We start from the raw sequence: 21,107 nt of genomic DNA, 5'->3' as shown, positions 1-21,107 counted from the left end.
ACTAGGTATTGGTCCACCTGGGGCTACACTTCAAAGGAACCAACACACCTCACAGTGGGATCAAATCTATGGAATCATGTGGTTGCAAAGCAAACTGCTAAACCACACAGCCATTCTTATTTTCTACTTGTATGTCTCCAAAGAAATATAACAAAAGGGTTCAATTGTTCTGATACAAATTCTAAGAATATTTTTTACTTGTTTCAGTCACTATACTGTGCAGCTATGGTGGGGCATCACCCTGAAGAATTTTTAGTCGAATGCTTTTTTTTTTAAAAAACCTGATACTTATTCTATCAGTCTCTAAATTGAACCACTAAGTTATGGGAACGTAAATACACCAACATCAGTTGTCATGCAGTGGTGAGGGACAAACATACACAAGTACATATATATATATATAAAGCTATATATGCAATGGGCTTCTTTCAGTTTCCGTCTACCAAATCCACTGAGGCTATAGTAGAAGACACTTACCCAAAGTGCCACGTGGTTGAGAAGCAAGCTTCTTATTGCACAGCCACACCTGTGCCTATACAAAATCTTAATTCTATCATTTAATTTGATGCAAGAGAATTTGTCCTCAAACAACAGATCACTAAACTACACCAATTATGAGTTAATTCAACATTCCACCTCCTCTCATCACTCCATAATCTATTCTGCTTCCATGTTTCTGGCTTTGAATATGTTCAGTGACCAGTTTAGAACATTGTACCCATTACTAACACAGCACAAATGAGCTAAGAGTTTGGTACTGTATCCATTTGGTCATTGTAACTCTTATTTTCTCATAAATTTTTGTTAATCTTTGTAACAATTTGTTAAAGAATTAAATTAATAATGTAAGAATGATTATGAGAGAGAGATTATACTTACCAATTTCAGCCATTCCTTCTGCAAAAGATTTCGATTTTGCTTTACTAAAAGATAAAGATGTAGAAGGATCTCTTCTTGGTGGCTCAGGTGCTAAACAAATGAATCACCATAATTAGTAAGATGAATGATTAATAATCATATTATAATATTAACATGTTCACTAATATATGTTTTCTCATGATACCATTAGACTAAACTTACTCAGGATCTTTTTTTTTTCAAAATCAACAGATGTATTCAACTCAAATATTTACTATATAAATACAGTGGATCTCAACCAGGGTCCATATGGCACATGTGGCTCCCTATAAGACTTTTGGGAGTCCATGCAACAAAATTGTAAATTGGGAATCCACAATAGTATTTTAAGGGCTCCTGTAAAAATTTTGCTTCAGATGTATGTATTGGTTTGTATTGCAAGAAACAGCAAGGTTTCTTTCTCTAACATTTTACATAATTCAACCTACACAAGTTAATGTGAAATAAATAAAATAGAAATTTTGAAAGAACTTTCTATAAAACTAGCTTTTAACCCTTTCATTACTGTATTTATTTTGAGATGCTCTGTGTTTCTTTCAATTATTTTAAATATAACAAAGAATTTAGTAAAATAACTTAGTAATCATTAAGCTAGTGTTAGGAATGTAAATTGTGACTAAGGTTTGTTGAAAGATTTTAATTCAAAACTTATGAAAAAAAGACATTTGTACTCAGAGCCAGAGCCGGTTTCAGTCAGGTTGGTAACGAAAGGGTTAAACATTGAAGGGGGGAGGGGTCTGCACCAGAATAAAATAGTAATCAAAGGGGTCCACAGATATAAAATCGTTGAGAACCCTTGATATAAAAGGTCCATATTTAATGTTATAATCTAATGAAATACATCCTCACTTGGCTGCATGCTAAAAGTTTTTCATAAAAATGTTATATACTAAAATAGATTCTAGATATTTTACTCCAATTATACAACAGGTGTAGGCATGGCTGTACGGTAAGACATTTGCTTCCAAACCACATAGTTCTGGGTTCACTCCCACTGCATGGCACCTTGGGCAAGTGTCTTCTATTGTTTCGGGCTGACCAAAGCCTTGTGAGTGCATTTGGGAGACAGAAACTGAAAGAAGCCTGCAAAAGAGTGGACTCTGCTCAAGGTGTGTCTATTAAGCTGCTTAAAATAATTGAAGAAAATAACAAGCAATTACTTTCTGTGCTACATTTTGAACCAATACAAACTAATATTCATGAAAATATTGCAAGGTAAAGCATTCCTACCTTGTCTTCGGCGACTTGGTAGAGTGAATGAACCATCTTCATGGACGAATGCATTTTTGTCCTGATCTGTTGGTTTTACAGTTAAAACTGTCATTCTCAGCATGTTGCCTGAATTCTTGATTAACTTCACAACGTGTTCATGGGAAGCTCTAGTTACATTTTCATCATTGATCTTTTGAAAAAAGAAGAAAAAGAAAGTGAAATAATTTTTAATATTCTAGACTATTAGATTTTCTTTTATCATAGAATGTTGTCCACATACTCTATCTGATTTGTTTCTTTTATTTTATTACATATATAGCATATATAATACAAAACCACATTAAAATACAAATCCAGAACCGAAGAAAATTCAAGCATGTGAGAAGAAAGGTAAAAAAAAAAAAAAAAGGAAAAAGAGGAAGAAAGAAAGGAAAAGAAAGAAAAAAGAACATCAATTCAACACCAAGTGCCTCAATTGGCTGAAGCAAGCCCCCACACTTGTGGCATTACCACAGATGATGGTGAAGCTAAGAATTATAGAATTATATAGTTAGTATAAACAAACTAATTTTCAGAAAATAATTTTAACAGTGGAAACTGCTACTGCATTGACAACAAATACTTTTGAATAACTAATGGTGAAATTTGTACACCTTGAGGTTTTGTAATACCAATTTTGTAAGAAGTAGCAATAAATTAGTCCCTGAAGCACGTAAGAAAAATAAAAGTAACTAAAATTTCAGGACAAAGAATTCTTGTTAATGAGTTTTACTATAGAATATTGAGTGTATTGCTTTGAATATATGTCAATCAACTACTTCAATAAGGAAATGAAATAAAAACAGATTTTATACTGTCAAAGTTAGCATGAGCTATTGAAAACAAATTCTTATCCATTTACCTATATTACTTCATATTACAATGAATATTGTAATATGAAATAATATTGAATACTGTAATGCTAAGGTAGCTGAGTGGATAAATTGTTGGATAAATTAAAACTTCAGACTTGCTGCTAGTGTCACATGGACTTTCTGGATAGAACATATGATTCTGTAATGTCTCAGTAAATTTATGTTGCATGAGTAACCATTAGTTTGTCTGATAATGTTTAATCTCAGACTAAAGGTCATCACTATTTTGATCTGCATTACAAATAGATCTAAATTGTGGTTCTGATAACTGGCTGCATATAATAATTGCAACATATTGTTGCACTTATTCTTTGTTAATCTTCATCATGCATAGTCATTTCCCACTAAATGGTTAGCTATAACAGGTTTCTACTGTATAATATAAAAGAGAACATAACACATAAAAATTCAAGTTTTATTACTTACTTCCAATATGAAATCCCCAGCTCTAAGACCTGCCTTTTCAGCAGCACTACCAGCATCCACAGTGTCCAGATACTGCACGGCAGGTGAATTATTTGAAACATGATTAAGAAATTGATGATCAGCTACAAAAAGGAAAAAAAAGTTCCAGAGAAATTACTGCAAGTTAATTTAAATAATATAACGTTTAAAAAATTTATTAAGTGTAGGTGTATGTAACACCAGGAATGTATGGAAAATAGACTTCCTCAAATGTCAGGTGGGATCAGTAGAAGTAGTAGACAGTTTTTGTTACTTAGGTGACCAAATTAGCAGTGGTGGAAGCGGTCTAGAAAGCATAGCTGCTAGAATAAGAGTGGGCTGGGCAAAATTCAGAGAGCTACTACCTCTGTTAGTAACAAAGGGCCTCTCCCTCAGAAAGGCAATTTGTATGATGCCTGTGTATGAACAGCTATGCTCCATAGCAGTGAGCCAAGGGCTGTGACCACTTAAAACTTGCAAAGGGTTAAAAGAAATGAAGTCAGCATGCTCTGGATGAGTAGTGTCAGTGTGCACACAAATATGTTGTAGATCATTTACAAACATATGCACAAATCTTTCAGCAGTTGTGATATGTTCTGTATTGGATGTTATGCCACAAACATTATCATTGTTTTAATGTTGACTTTTCCATGCTAGCATGTGTTGGACGAAGTTTATCGAGTTAAATTTTCTAGAGTTGAGTACTATTCCTGTAGCCAAATCTCATGACTTGACTAAAGACTGAAAGAAGCCCATTGTGTATGTGTGATCATAATCATCATTTAACGTTTGTTTTCCATGCTGGCATGGGTTAGACAGTTTGACTGGAGCTGGAAAGCTGCATCAGTCTCCAGTCTGTTTTGGCTTGGTTTCTGTGGTTTCTAATGCCAACCATTCCATAGAGTGTTCTGGGCGTCTTTTATGTGTCACCAGCACAGGTGCCTTCTACCATGATTTCACTTTGCTTGACATGTCTTCTCAAGCACAGCAAATCAGTATGGCCACAGTTTAATCATGAAACAAAATTAAAATGTTTGATAAGATATACTTACATCTAGCTCCTCGTAGTACAAAGCCATAACCATTGGGAGTTTTTCGAAGGGTAACTGCCCGAGGAGCATAATTACTGAAAGAAGTCAAAAGGATAAAGTTAAATATAAAACCAAACTCTGAAAGCATTTTGTAATATTTAAATATAACTGTAAAAGAAGGGAACATATGGTGATGGATTAGAAGATAGAATCAGATAGAATTTGATGGGTCAGGTTTTCTAAAGCCAGATGCCCTTCCTGTCACTAACTCTCATCTGTTTTCAACTAAGATAATATTTTCCCAAGATCAGGCATGTTTTCATGAAAAGTGAAATTGAATGATACTGCTCGGATGATAATGACACTCATTTACAACTGCAACATTATGTTAAGGAAAGGAGAAAGTGACAAATACACACATCCATACACATTCAGTCATTGAGTCACACAGAGGCAATGCCAAGCAACCAAGACTTCTGGTCATTTGCTGTGCTTGAGAAGACATGTCAAGCAAAGTGAAATCATGGTAAAAAGCACATGTAAAAGGCACCTGTGCTGGTGACACATAAAAGACGCCCAGAACACTCTATGGAATGGTTGGCATTAGAAACCATAGAAACCAAGCCAAAACAGACTGGAGCCTAGTGAAGCTTTCCAGCTTCAATCAAACTGTCTAACCCATGCCAGCATGGAAAATAGATGTTAAATGATTCACACACATACACACACACACAATGGGCTTTTTTCAAGCTTTGGTCAATCTGGGGAGTTTAGTAAAATGATATTTGCCCAAAGTGACATGCAGTAGGACTGAACCTGAAACCATGTGGTTGGGAAACAAAGCTTTTACCACATATCCACACCCACAGCTATATGTATACCATTTCTGAACAGTAACATTTCAATTGTGAAGTGGGAATTTAACATAGAAAACTATCTAGAATAAGCACACGCATGGTAAGTAGAAAGTACCTAGACAAAAACAAAATAGTGTGTGTGTGTGTGTGTATATATATATATATACTCTTTACTCTTTTACTTGTTTCAGTCATTTGACTGCGGCCATGCTGGAGCACCGCCTTTAGTCGAGCAAATCGACCCCGGAACTTATTCTTTGTAAGCCCAGTACTTATTCTATCGGTCTCTTTTGCCGAACCGCTAAGTGACGGGGACGTAAACACACCAGCATCGGTTGTCAGGCAATGCTAGGGGGACAAACACAGACACACAAACACACACACATACATATATATATATATATATACATATATACGACAGGCTTCTTTCAGTTTCCGTCTACCAAATCCACTCACAAGGCATTGGTCGGCCCGGGGCTATAGCAGAAGACACTTGCCCAAGATGCCACGCAGTGGGACTGAACCCGGAACCATGTGGTTGGTTAGCAAGCTACTTACCACACAGCCACTCCTGCGCCTATATATATATATATATATATATATATATATAGGAAGGGCATCCAGCTGTAGAAACATTGCCAGATAAGACTGGAGCCTGGTGCAGCCTTCTGGCTTCCCAGATCCCCAGTCGAACCGTCCAACCCATGCTAGCATGGAGAACGGACGTTAAACGATGATGATATATATATATGATAAATAGATAGATAGGTACAAGCATTTTCGAGTAGTTAAGGAGTTCTCTTTGCAAACTAGGAGTCATGAGTTGAATTTCACTGAGTGGTATCTTGGGCAAATGTCTTTATTTTGGTTCAAGCCAAGACTCATGTGTGCATCTGATAAAAACATTTATGTAAATGAAAGGCATAGTCTTGTTAAAATAGTGTCACATATAAACATTAAGGGTGAAAAAACTCAACCATGTTACACAATAATTTAATTCGTAGGTTATTCACCTGATTGAACAACTGTGTGTACATGTCAAAATTGACAGGAGAGTCCACCACACACACACACAAGCACAAGAATGGCTGAATGAAACTTGCTTTATAACATGGTCTCAAGTTCAGTCACACTGTGAGGTATGTGACACAAGTGTCTTCTTCAATGGCCTCAAGACTGACCAATGCCTAGTGAATAAATTTTATAGAAGGAAACTGTTGGAAACGTATTGTGTGCATGTGTGTGTGTGTGTGTGGAAATGCATGTAAATGTTGATATCCTACAGCTTCACTTTAAGCAGAGCAAACACGCCTTGTTGACTGGTCATTTTGTGCTTTCAGAGATCTTTGGATTAAGCAGGCAAGTGTTGACGACTGGGAAAGCATCCTGCCGCAAATACGCCTGCTCCCACTCCCCACCCATTGTTAGTATAGGAAAATGAACATTAATGCAAGTAAACAAATATAAGTAATTGTGTGATCATGGCAAAGTTTCAACTCTTTACTATTGGATTAGCAGTCCGGTAGCTTAAACATTATAACCAACTGAAGGATAGAAATAACCCTACCAAAATAAATCTGATTAGACAGAGATAATAATAAATATAGTAGATCAGTATTTGCCAATCTTTTTCCACTGACAGCTGGTAAGTCATGTCATAATCTGAGCTACACAAAGTTAATTTCTTATTTTTTCCTTTATGCAGTGAGAATTTAATTTTGCTTCACATCACTGTTCCAAACCCTTTTATCATGCACTAGTGTTGCAAATCTGATTATCATGCACATATCCACTCCAATCCTAATGTCAGTCATTGAAACCTGGTTGAAACAGTGTGTTAAATACTTCATGAATATATATCATAGTTCACAACTTAAGAGAGAGTTCTGAGATAAGGAACTCAGTGAAGTTTAACCTTTCAGGAATCAAACTGGCTATATCCGGGCAAAATATTCTACCTGTTTTATATCCAAACTGGCCAGATGCAACCTCTCATAGCTACCTGACAATGTCATTCAAAAACTAAACAAACACATCATCGAAATCTCAAAGCTATGAGATAAGGCATGAGTAATTCAAAAAATGTGAATAAATAAGCATTACATTTGACAAAGTAATCTGTCTGCTAAAGGGTTAATGTGTTATGAACAAGTTTCATTTGACAGATAATGAAGATTTATTTCCTGAACAGAGTTAAGGTTGATAAGGTAATATTGATTTCAAATTTTAGCACAAGGCTAACAATTTCGGGGGAGAGGTTAAGTCGATTACATCAACTCCAGTGCTCAACTGGTGCTTATTTTATCAACTCTGAAAGGATGAATAGCAAAACCAGCCTTGGCAAAATTTGAACTTAGAACATAAAGACAGACAAAATGCTGCTAAGCACTATTTTGCCTAGTGTGCTAACGATTCTGCCAGCTCACTGGCTTTTGATTGGGTAATATTAAATCTCAAATGAAGTTCTGTTAATAGCAGGCAGATTCATAGCCCTAAAATACCGAACTGAGCAACATCAAATAAAATACATTTTCTAATAAATACTTCTTGATTAGTAATGCAGACTGGAGCAGATAAGGCTCAATTTTTAGTGATTTCATTTAATAAAATATTAAACTTTATTCAGATATCTACATATCATGTCTATATAATGTAACATATGTATTAGCATGCATGCACACACACACACACATATATATATATATATATATATATATAGTCATTCTGACAAATTGCATTACTGGACAATTGCACAGTTTTGTTAATTACATAATTCTTAAAACACCAATCTTGATTAATTGTTTATGATTCTTTTTTTATTCATTCTGATTTTTAAAAATTAGTAAAAAGTAGAATAAAACTAAACATTTGATATGAATAAAACTGTTCTGGAAGCTTCCATTTTAAGAGGAGTTAAAGCAACAGTAGTCACTGTTTTGTTGTTAAATAACTGATGTCAACAGAATCAAACATGTTCAAATTATCTTTATCAATTCAGCCCATCAATGTTGAGATTCTGGTGCAATTTTATCTTGTTTTTCTGTGTAATGAAACTCTTCAATATATCGTTTCTTCTACTTGTTTCAGTTATTAGACTATGGCCATGCTGGGGCACTGCCTTGAGGAATTTTTAGTTGAACTAATTGACCCCAGTACTTATTTTCTTGTTGAGTCAGGTACTTATTCTATAGGTGTCTTTTGCTGAACCACCAAGTTACAGGGATGTAAACACACCAACACTGATTGTCAAACAGTAGTGGGGAACCAACACAGACACGAAAACACATGCATACACACACATACAAAACTGGCTTCTTACAATTTCTATCTACCAAATCCACTCACAAGGCTTTGGTCAGCCCAAGGCTATAATACAAGACACTTACCCAAAGTGCCACACAGTGGAAGTGAACCTAGAATCATGTGGTTGGGAAGCAACCTTATTACCACACAGCTACACATATATTTATATTCATGATAGATAAAATTTGTAAAAAAAAAATCAATTTTTATCCAAGTATTGACAATACTGTTTTTATATTTTTATCATATTATAATTAAATCTATACTGTTTGCATTAATAGCTACATTAGCCTTGTGAGTCACCTACTTAATTCTTTTCTGTACCAGCACGATCCTAGTTGTTATCTTTGAGTAATTCAAAGTATGTCAAGATGTAAGGATTTAAGAATGTCAAAGGAAAATGAAAAAAAAAAAAAAAAAAAACTTTCTTGGCAATAAGCTACATGACTGTCACACCAATACATGTACATTAAATGTACTGTAAGTAAAAACAAAATAAAATAAAAAAGGTTCTGTTTTTGTCTAATAATTCATTCAAGTGTAATTTAACCATTAATCTTTATGACCAACAATATACTGAAATTGTATAATTTGTTGCTTAGAGTATTAATTTGGTAAATAGGATATTCCTGTTAAATGCAAGTGAATTTAAATATCTTACCATCATAAAGAAGACACATTTTATAGTGTTGTCCAAAATAAATTATATTTGAAAACATGTTGAATGTTCATGGCTGAGAAGCCTTTGATGATAGGTCTGGTCAATTAGATCCAGCCCGAGCTTAAATAACCAACATACATAATAAACTGGACACTGAAGAGAATGCAACAGATTGTCCAGGCTGTCACACTGCATTCAGCAGGTGTGTGCAGTTTGAGTCTCATTTAACCCTTTAGTGTTTAAACCGGCCATACCTGGCCCAGATATTCTACATGTTTTATATTCACAAGTAAATGAGTAAAATTATGACCACAAGTGGGGATAAGCATGGAACCTAAAGTGAAGATACCAAGTTTGGTTTTTTTTATCAACTTCTCTTTTAAGAATTGAATGCTGAAGCTGCAATGTTAACATCTGTGATTCCAGCATCCAATTCAACCTCCTAATTCTCATCACTCATGAATACAACCCTAAGGTATTTAAACTGCTCTATTGTCAGTTGATGCTTACACTGTGTAACAAATAAAAAATTTTTTTTCTTTGGTCAGTAAGTGTTATTTCCTATTTGCTTCTATCTAGAAACCAAAAGAAGTGACTACTATTCCCTTCAAACTTTGCTTTTGTGACCTGGACATCAATGTTTCAAAAAGACTCAATGCTGAGTTACTGAAGCTGAAATATTGTTATAGCAAACATTCTGCTCAGTACCACAGATTTGCTTGTCAGTTGCTTGACCTTAACCACTTGACCATGTCGCTTAGTGGCTGACAATATGTGAATCTGATTATGAGCAGGAGTAGTGTGGGGCGGCACCATAGCCATATGTTAAGAGGAAGACTTTGGGATTTGAGTAAATGTAAGAAAAGCGAAGTTTGAAGGAAATATTAGCCATTTTCATACTTTTTACAGTTGCTGCCTAAGGAAAAGAATCATGATACACAGTGTTAGTGAGCTAATGTTGCCATTGTAATAATGATGATCATTTCTGCTATTTAAATGTGTTATTTGATTAAGCAACTGCTGCACTCCAGTCATGGTGAAAGGTGGAGAAAGCTCGATGGGAGCAGACTGGGTATAGGAGACAGATTGGGTACAGGGGCAGGACCCAGAGAGTGTATAGATATAAGTCCAATGCTTCTTGGATCTTAATTTTGCCATGGTAGACAGGTCTTATCAAGCACAGCAAAATGTCAATCATCTTGTTCCTCTCCATTGTGCAACTAAACATTTTGAGACATTTTCGCTATTCATCCAATGTCTTCCTAGGTCTCCTGCTTTCACAAGTTTCATCCACTTTAAGGAACAAGCACTTTTTTTTTATACAGCTGTTGTCATCCATAAAACTGGCTTTTTGTTGGTTATAATGACAAGGGTTCCAGTTGATCCGATCAATGGAACAACTTACTTGCAAAATTAATGTGCAAATGGCTGAGCATCCACAGATACACATGCCCTAAATATAGTTCTTAGGGAGATTCAGTGTAATACAGATGTGACAAAGTTGGCTCTTTTAAATACTGGAACCCACAGGGGAAAAGGAAGCGAGGATGCCCGAAGCAGATATGGAAGCATTTTGGAGGAGCTCAGGACCACTGGCTTGACATGGGAAGCAGCCAAGAAACACGCCAATGACCGCAAAATATGGAAAACAACTGTTGAGGCAGTATGCTCCACAAGGGGCAAAAAGGATTAAGAAGAAGAAGACTACTCATCTTTGCCAGCTGAGTGGACTGGAGCAACATGAAATAAAAGTATCTTGCTCAAATACTCAATACTTCACCAGTATTGAACTTATGACCATAGGATTTTGAACAGAATATCAACCACTTAGCCATGCACCCTCTATTGCTAGCCATGTGCAAAATATAACCATACCAGTGCAGCCTTCTCTCCTACACACTACATCTGATTCCTCTTATGCCTAATTTTCCTCTCAACACATTTGCATTTTGTCGTATGTCCACACTAATATCTACTGGAGAATACTAGCTTCATTATTTTTCCAGTTGTTGCATGTACTCTGCATTCAGGGTCCACATCTCACGATCATTGTAGTGTTGCTGTTCATACACAGGCATCATACTATCTGTCACTGTTATTCAAGTGGTGTCCTTTGTTTACTACCTTCTGTATAAATATATTCAACCACAGGAAAATATTACTTTGTTTGGAAACAGATTAACGCTGGCAATAGTAAAAGCATGGCGGTATAAAAATCAACCGTAAATTCCAACTGACCTATAACAAGCATGCAAAAGTGGATTTAAAAAGATAATGAAATATATATAAGTATATATCATTTTAACATCCACTTTTTCATAGATTAGAATTTGTTGCAGTCAATTTTCTATAGCTGGATACCCTTCCTGTCACCAACCCTCACCTGTTTCCAAGTAAGGTAATATTACCCTACCCCTACGCTGGACATGTTTTTTCACAGAAGATTAAAAACAAAGGACACTGCTTGTGTGATGGTGACATAATTAATGTATAGAGCCAAAACAAGAAAGCACTAACACACTCACATACATACATGCATACAATGGTCTTCTTTCAGTTTCTGTTGACTAAATTGACTCATAAAGCTTAGGTCTGCCCAAGGCTAGAGAGTAGAAGAGCAGGGCCATCTATCTGAGGGGATTTGTGATTTGTCTGCCTTCCTACTTACTATGACTTTGGTTTTTGCAAAGTTAACTCTGAGGCCCCCTTAAATTCTAGACATTGTTTCCATACCTGGAGCTTCTTCTCTAGCTCAGGTAGTAATTCAGCTATAAGAGCAAGGACATCAGCATAGAGGAGCTCCCAGGGGCAGCCTGTCTTGAATTCCTCTGTTATTGCCTGGAGGACTATAATGAATAAGATGGGGCTAAGAACTGATCCTTGGTGAATCCCTACTTCTACTTGGAATTCTTCACTATACACGTTGCCAACCCTCACCTTACTGACAGCATCCCTGTACAGGGCTTGCACAGCTCTTACCAGCCACTCGTCTATCTCCAGTTTCCACACTGATCACCGGATAAGGGATTGGGGAACTGTGTCAAAGGCTTTCTCCATGTCAACAAAAGCCAAGTACAGAGGTTTATCTTTGGCTAGGTATTTCTCCTGCAGTTGCCTTACCAGAAATATAGCATCAGTGACACAAAACCAAACTGCATTTCATCTAGATTAACTCCCTCCCTGATTAGTTGAGCTATGACTCTCTTCTCAACTTTCATCACCTGATCCAACAATTTGATACCTCTGTAATTATTTCTATCTAAGGCATTACCTTTACCTTTGTAGCAGTTTACTATGGTGCTGCTACGCCAGTCATTGGGTATGATTCCTTCATGAACCACCTGATTTACAATATGGGTGACTAGACCATAATCCACACTGCCAGATATTTTAAGCAACTCAGCAGTAATTCCTGATGAGCCAAGGGCTTTCCCTGTCTTCATATTCTTAATTGCTTTATCTACCAGGGTACACTCAATTTGGATAGCTGGTCCCTCAGTTGGGTCAACATTTGGCAGACTCTCTCAGATACAATTCTAAAATAGGTTTAGAAATTTTCTTATATAAGTAGTACTTGTGTCTATTTTCATAGACAACCCTTATACCAAATAAAACACAATCTTTCTTATTTATATCCTAACAGAAACTAAATGTAGATAAGAATTCCAATATTCAATTTATGATACACAATCTCAGGAGGAAGAGGACTTTGAATAATGAAATAAACCTCTAAAACATTGAATACAGAAATAAAAGGATGGGAATAATTAATTCTAACTTGAGATGGGTTAACTTTTAACTACAAAATTAGAGAAATCAAAGAAAGAAACATTACTTGTAAAAGCACCAAGAATAAATCTTTAGCTTTTGGATTATTCTGTCAAATGCAGTGCTTATTTATTTGCATTGCTTTGAATTACACATGCATTATCTTGTAGCTTTGAGATTTTGATGATGTGATTGTTTATTTTTAAAATGACATTGTAGGGTATGTGTGAGTCTGAATATATATAAGGTTGAATATTTGGGCTGGATATGGCTGGTTTAAATGCTAAAGGGTTAAGAAAGTCATCACACTACTCTTCCGTGTTGAGAGATTTCACACTTACAATAGCCAGTAAAATAACAGAACAAGTCATAAAAATGATAGTAAAAGAACTAACAATCTGTGTGTGTGTGTGTGTGTGTGTTAATGTCTCCTTGCCTTGACATCACATGATGGTTGTAAAGAAACGCTACTGTCATTGAAGTAGTGTTCTTTATGTTCAGCCTTCCATGAAAGCATGTCTAGCTATGAGGAGATATTATGTGTGTGTGTGTATGCATGAAAGAAGTACAAATTGCATCAAAAATCTAGACAAAGTGCTGCGTGTGTGTGAAGGAAATACAATATAAATTGTGTATCAAAAAATCTAGAGATAAAGTAAGTCAATACAAGGAAAAAGTAATTCAATGCAACTGAAAAATATATATACACACATACAAAGATACATGTATAGATATTAACAATATCCACCAGCCCACCTCTGGCCACTACAAACCTCCAGAACCCTACTCCAATCTCCACCATTCTTCCTTTCACTCTGAGCGTACTAAATCTGCCTTTGGTCATGTCAGCTGTGTAGCATTGTTTCAAATTTCAAATCAGAATGTGAGAACATGAAATTTCTTAATGTAGGGATAGTACACTTGATCAATTGTAGACTCGACATTCCACTGAGCCAAGGCCATTTATTATGCCACCACTCTCCAACAAATCAGATTCCGCCTGCTCTCACTTCCCACCCATTGGAACACATCTGCAGCTTCAAAATCCTACTCTCTGATCTTACCCACATCACCTCTCCTCACCTTCAAGAAAAATAGGAGCTTAAGCAAATTCCTAGTTAAAAGCTCCACAGCACCAATTATACACGATGAGGAACTTTTAAATTATAGCAACTCTTTTCCCAACATTAGCAACACTACAACCATCACTAGGCATAAGTCACAGTACCACATCACCCAAAACTTAGGCTGCAAATCTTCCAACCTAAAACATTGCACCATCTTCAAACTTTGTGATGGTATTTACACTGGGCAAAAGAGAGAAACTTTGCCTTGCTGATCACTTTTGCAAATATACTTGAAGCATATTTCTACATATGCAGGGACAGCCGGCCAATACCAATTTCAACGAAATTGGCCATTTCATTACATATTTATCAATGTGCAGCATCTCTGCACATAATGGATATGCATACTCAAAGAAACAAAGAAAAATATTTCATATTCAGTTTCAGAACCATGACAGAAATGATTAAAAGTGAACATTTTTCCCCTTTAACACACTGACCTCTCTTATTTCAGTATTAGCATGTTAATCCCTCATCTGCTCCCTCTTACCTTATTTTATCCCTCCACCTTACTCTTCTTTTTTTCCATTTATCTTTCCTTCTCCCACTCTAAACTAATTTCACTCTTCCATTAAACCTGTGTGTGTTTCAAGTTGTTTTGCATTTCATAAAGTTTTAAATCACTAAATATAAATGATATAAAACTCCATTGTCTTTCTTTGCCCCCTATCCATGAACTCTGAAAAAAATAACAATCTGAACACTTGAATACTCCCCACAGTAATTTCAAAATATTTCTTGAAATATTAAAAAACTATGAGTAGACCTCCACCAGTCTGCTTAGAGTATTTGCTATCAGATGACACACATAGCTGGTCAAGTATTTTTCACATTCTCATAACTTCAAGTAACACAAGGAGATAAGACAACTTGTTAATAAATACAAATCCAACTATATGAGCTGAGTGCTACTTCAGTTCATTTGTTGCACTATATATATATATATATATATATATATATATATATATTATATATATATATATATATATATAATATATATATATATATATATATATATATATATATAATTACATATGCATGCATGTGTGTATGTGTGGAGGAACATGGGTTAGTGGTAAGGGTGTTGGACTCATGATCATGATTGTTGTTTCGATTCCTGGAACAGGCAATGCATTATGTTTTTGAGCAAAATACTTAATTTCACATTGCTCCTGTCCACTCAGCTAGTAAAAATGAGTAATCCTGCAACAAGCCAGAGTCCCATTCAGGGAGAAATATATATATGTGTGTGTGTATATATGTAGGAGAAGAATTCACAGAAAAAACAAAAGACGAAGACAGGTGGTGTAAACAACAAACAGATGTATTAGTATAAAGCTCGGGAAGTGAAAAAGTCTTTAACGTTTCGAGCCTACACTCTTCCACAGAAAGGAACACAAAGAAACAAGGAGAGAAAATAAAGAATGTGAAGTGGCTAGCAATCTATCATGGCGAATATATATATATATATATATATACATACACACACACATTAACAGAATGAGATAAAAATCCAAGACTGTAAAGATTTCTGAACATTTATAAATAGATCTTCCAGCTGTTTCAGGGATATTTTATATATCTCTTCATTGGAGACAGCGTGAGAAAATGGTTAAGCAATAGTTATTCTAGATAAGATATGAAATAGAGAGTGAAGTGGAGGAATGAAAATAGACGTGAGATATGCAAGGATGTTGTATCTTCAGTTCCATTATTTAGGCAAAATGGTATACATATAAGATTCCTGTACGTTGTGATTAAGTTCCAATAGTATTTAAAATTGTTCATTCCAAGCATAGAGTTTGCAAATGGTGTTATTGAATCGAGGGTTATTTTGAAGTCATTTTTTCACACGGTTTCTGATGAAGGGAGATATAAAATATCCCAGAAATAGCTGTAAGACCTTCTATTTATAAATGTTCTGAAATCTTTACAGCCTTGGATTTTTATCTCATTCTGTCAATTTTTTTATATATATATACACATGCTGACATATGACCTACATTGGACTCCTCATTCGCTTAACTATAGTCTGTCCATAGCACTTACTCAACATTACCTGACACCTTTGGGTCTTCTTGACACTATTACCTCTCATAACACATACATACATATATATATGCCAGAGAAACTGGGGAAACTTGCCCTATGCTCCTTATGGAGTGACATAAACACACACACACAAACACACAGAGGAAAGCATGTGCATGTATATATATATATTTTTCACTTTCCCATACAAAGAACTACCACACCCTAAAATTAAGCTCAATACCAGTCGAAAGGCATAGGGAATTATATATGAACTCAAAAACAATAACAACATTATAACTAAGGAAGCAGATAAGGGAACTGCTGTAAATATTATGGATGCTGAATGCTACAAAAGTGCTGTATTATCTCTGCTACATGATACAACCTATTATGAAAAGGTAAACATTTACCAAAGATCAAAGACGATGACAAAACTCAACACTCATTCACCAACACCAAAATGGTTTAACAAACAAAGAATGTGACTACATAACTCATTTTGAATGCAAAACTAGCTACTTCTACAGTCTCCCTAAAATCCTTAAGAACCAAATCTGTAAAGAATCAATTTCTAATTGTATAAACATGCAACATCTCACTGACCTGAAATTTAGATCAGTTGTACCAGGTCCTAAGTGTGAAACACACTGACTCAAAAGTATTTTAGATATATTACTGAAACTTATCTTAAAATACATACCGAATCTTGTAAAAGATGACATAGACTTCTTAAACCACCCCTCAAAAGCTGTCTACAAAGATACCATTATTGTACTATTTGATGTAGTAAACTTCTGTACCACGATCCTGCACCAACATGGACTAGAGGCAATAAGTTTCTGGCTTGAAAACTCCCTCATGAAATCCCAGACAGAACTGGAAAAAGTTTCATCATTGAAAGACTATAATTCATCCTTGGAAATAACTTTTTTGACTTTAACGGCAATATTTACAAGCAAATATCTTGGATTGTGATGGATACAAAAGTTGTTACAACTTAGGCCAATGAAGTCATGGTATATATGGAGGTTCAGATATATGAACAATCTAAGTTAAAATATGGCTTCAACTTCCATAAGTCTTTACTAGAAAACTAGAAATGTTACTTAGATGACTGAGTGATTTTATGGACACACACTTTTGACCAGCTTATTGATTTCAAAAGCCTAATTATCTGCATAAACAATAGTATTAACTTCACAATGGAAGACAGTAAAACTCAACTACCATTCTTGGACATTCTAATAATCAAAACAGACATTCATTACAAACCAACATGCCAACGCAATAAATATTGAAGAATTATGAAAAACAAAAAACACTTCAGATACACCCAATACTCTACTCTTATTACAACACACAACCCCCAAAACACATCCACCAGAACATTTTGCTACTGAGACAAGACCCAAGAATGAAACAAACACTTGAAATATACAAAATAACCATAATCAAAAGACAACTCAAAATCCTTAAAAAAAACTACTACTCAGCACTAAATTACCTTCCACAAATCCCACACCAACAATCAAAAAGTGTAGACCCTCTTGTGGCAATCTCATTGAAGACAAAAGACATGAACTGAAATCATGAGAGATTTTTATCATTAAAAACAATCATTTAACTTGTTTGTCAAGAAATATAATATATGTTATTTAATGTAAAGGATGTTACACAGGTCGAATAAAACCCACTCTCAGAAATAAACTAACTATTTATCTCAACAAATACAATACCCCAGTACTAAACAGATCCCATTGAGAGGACACATAGACATATGTGCAAAAAATAATTCTCCCAAATTCCAAGTCTTCTCATTTTACAATTGTTCAGTCAAGCACAACCACAGATCAAGTACAAATAAACAAATATATATATTCATACAAAAATACAACCAAGACTGAACTAATTTCACTCTTCAATTAAACCTGTGTGCATGCATTTTCAAGTTGTTTTGCATTTCCTAATAGTTTTAAATCACCAACATCTATTTACACACAAACTCATTCTACCATTTAACATGTTGAATTTATACAGCTAACAATCTATACTTTGGACACAATCACAACTTTTTCTCATGTGACACTAATGCACAAATATAGTGGAGAACAAAATTTTATGCCTACATATATAAGATACAAAGCATAAATACTCAGCCACTAGGCTACATAGAAACAACTCTTGTCCACTCTATCACATGACAGATTAAATTTAGAGATTTGATAGATAGGGACTGTCATTAGATATGTTCACCCAACAGGGTCAGCTTTAGTTTTCAGTGCAAAAATATTCTCACATGATATTGGTTTCAAATTTAGGCACAAGGCCAGCAAATTTGTCACATGATATTGATGCATGGACTGAGCTGGGAACCTACAAAACTTTCTAAGCCTAATCATGTGGACATCCTCTACTGCACTTGACAGATTAAATTCAGGGAGCCTTGATTGTTTGAGACTATTACTAGACATATTCAATCAACTGTGATAGCTTTAACTTACAGCACCTAATATGTTGACACATGACATTAAAGAATGGATGTAGCGAGATAGTTACAAACATTTCTAAACCTAATAACAAGATCATCTTCGGCCAATGAAACTGTATCAAAACCAGATACTAATTTGTGCCATGTTCTCTATAAAAACAAAAGAAATTTTGAACTCCAGTCAGAAGCAAGACACTTTTGACATAGCCTCATGTCTTTCTATCTCAGCTTTTGAAAATCAGAGAATTATGTGAAACTGGTCAAGTCATTAAAATTTTTTAATAGAAGATCTATGAATCCCAGCACATTTTCAACTTCTTATATATATATATGTGTGTGTATGTATGTATATATTTTGATAAGCATAACAAATGCGCAACCGGTAAAAAGAACTTTCACCTAATTAAATTACTTAAATTACTTCAATTATTTGTCAGCATTTTCTTCATTTCCTTTTATATATATATATAATATATATATATATATATATATATATATATATATATATAAGAATTTTTTGCATAATGAGATAAAAACCAAGGCTGTGTAGACAGTAGAACATTTATAGATAGGTCTTACAGCTGTTTCCAGGATATATATTAATTATATCTCTTCATCGGAGATGGTGTGAGAGGATGGTTAAGTAATAATCAATTTAGATGGGATACAAAATAGAGAGTGAAGTGGAGGAAAGAAAACAGATGTGAGATATATAGGGATATATATATATATATATATATATATATATAAAATGCACAGTGAAGGAAAATAGGAATTGAAGAAATCCATGTGAATACTTGAGTCAATACTCCATACAATAAGCCTGGCTAGCAGAATGTCCAGTGAAGCATATAGTAATCCATATAGGTTAAACACACAGCAATATGTACAAACTGTAAATCCAAGGTTAATCACCAATCAATAGGTTGGTACATTAATCATAGAGAATAACAGCAGTCAGATAAACAATGAAAAATTATATTCTTATCTAACTTTATTCACCTACAAACATTTTAAATGGCTTTACAAACTATTTCCATGTTGTACAATGGCTTGTATGCATAATAAATCAATCAATTAATGAATTACTTAATGGAATAGTTAACCTCTAATCAGCCTCTACAGAGAATAAGTTTTGAAGTTATAATGGTAGATTTTCAGATTTTGCTACAAAAACTAGCAAAAGTGGGATTGTAGATAACACATACATCAAATTACCTTCTCTGATGTACTATATATTTGCCAAATTCACAGTACTGGGAGGTCAAGACATGACCAAGTATTAGAGTGTGTTAGTCTGTGAGAATGTAGCTTAGGGAAAATTACAACTGTCTGACAACTTTATTTGCTGGTCAGTCTGTAGTAGAAGAATATTCAAAGAAACTAGTGGATGAGGAAAGAGAATGGTCAACTGATAACAAAGTAACTGAGTGTAGAATTTATAAGTAAATCATCCATCATTCATCTTCCATGCTGGCATAGGTTGGATGGTTTAACAGAATCCAATGAATGAGAGGAATGTGTCATGCTGCAGTGTCTACTTTGGCATGGTTTCTATTGCTTGATACCAATCCTTAAGCCAACCCCTTTACAGTGTGTACTGTGTTTATATTCATGGCACCAGCACTAGTGAGGTTGCCATGTTGTTTGCAAGACTAAGAACCTTTGTCAGCTGAATGGGGTTACAATAGAGTGGGGAGCTTTATATTCAACGGTGAAAGGTTACAATATGAAGGAAGGGGCCAACTATACACACATATACACACCGATATACAGACACATACATGCAAATATAAACATATATATAATACATAAGAGTATAAAAAATTGGTATCAGGTTCAATTGTGGCATTTATATCTTTAGACATGATAAGAAGGAAGGAAGTAATAAGATGTGCAGATGGTCTCTTACAGCTGTTTCAAGAACAGATGCACAGATAGCACACCTTATTCAAAACAAACAGTAACTATCCATATAGTAGTGACCTATTCCATCGTTGGAGGAGATATGAGGTAGAACTTTGGCAAAGAAAATAAATTCAATGTACTTACTATGTAAATTCACATACATACACACATATATATACTTTAATAAACAAACGGTTTAAATGTGAGCAACTGTAAGTTTCATGCTCTGACAGTACAACAGTCACAGTAGTCAGATGAGCTTGTATAGTGTGCCATGTACTATCCTGTAATCTTTCAGGCTCAAAATAAAATCATAGCTGCTCTATGAGAAAAAGTCAGAAACACAGAGAGAATAAAAATTAAATGAAAAACAAAAAAGAGAAAAGGAGTGAGGGGAGGTAAGAGTTGTGTTCCTTTGGTCCATTAGAATGGGAATTAACAA

At 34.9% G+C, this 21,107-nt stretch overlaps 1 protein-coding gene across 5 annotated transcripts in view; it reads right to left on the bottom strand.

The window, feature by feature from the left end:
* LOC115222109 (protein shank) overlaps positions 1-21,107 on the bottom strand; it is a 151,059-nt gene that overhangs the window by 5,520 nt on the left and 124,432 nt on the right. For 4 of the 5 annotated variants that reach the window (XM_029792232.2, XM_036511233.1, XM_029792233.2 and 1 more), the window contains 4 exons: positions 4,541-4,614; positions 3,471-3,592; positions 2,149-2,320; positions 880-969 (listed from right to left, as the gene is read on the bottom strand). In XM_029792232.2, coding sequence (XP_029648092.1) covers positions 880-969; positions 2,149-2,320; positions 3,471-3,592; positions 4,541-4,614 — 458 coding nt within the window. Of the gene's footprint in view, positions 1-879; positions 970-2,148; positions 2,321-3,470; positions 3,593-4,540; positions 4,618-21,107 lie in introns of all 5 variants that reach the window. The other variant, XM_036511234.1, reaches the window with a different exon arrangement.

Source organism: Octopus sinensis, linkage group LG19 (assembly GCF_006345805.1).
Source record: "Octopus sinensis linkage group LG19, ASM634580v1, whole genome shotgun sequence".
NCBI classification, from domain to species: Eukaryota; Metazoa; Mollusca; class Cephalopoda; order Octopoda; family Octopodidae; genus Octopus; species Octopus sinensis.
The sequence above is the reverse complement of the archived record's forward strand: the minus strand, read 5'-3'. Positions and strand labels throughout refer to the sequence as shown.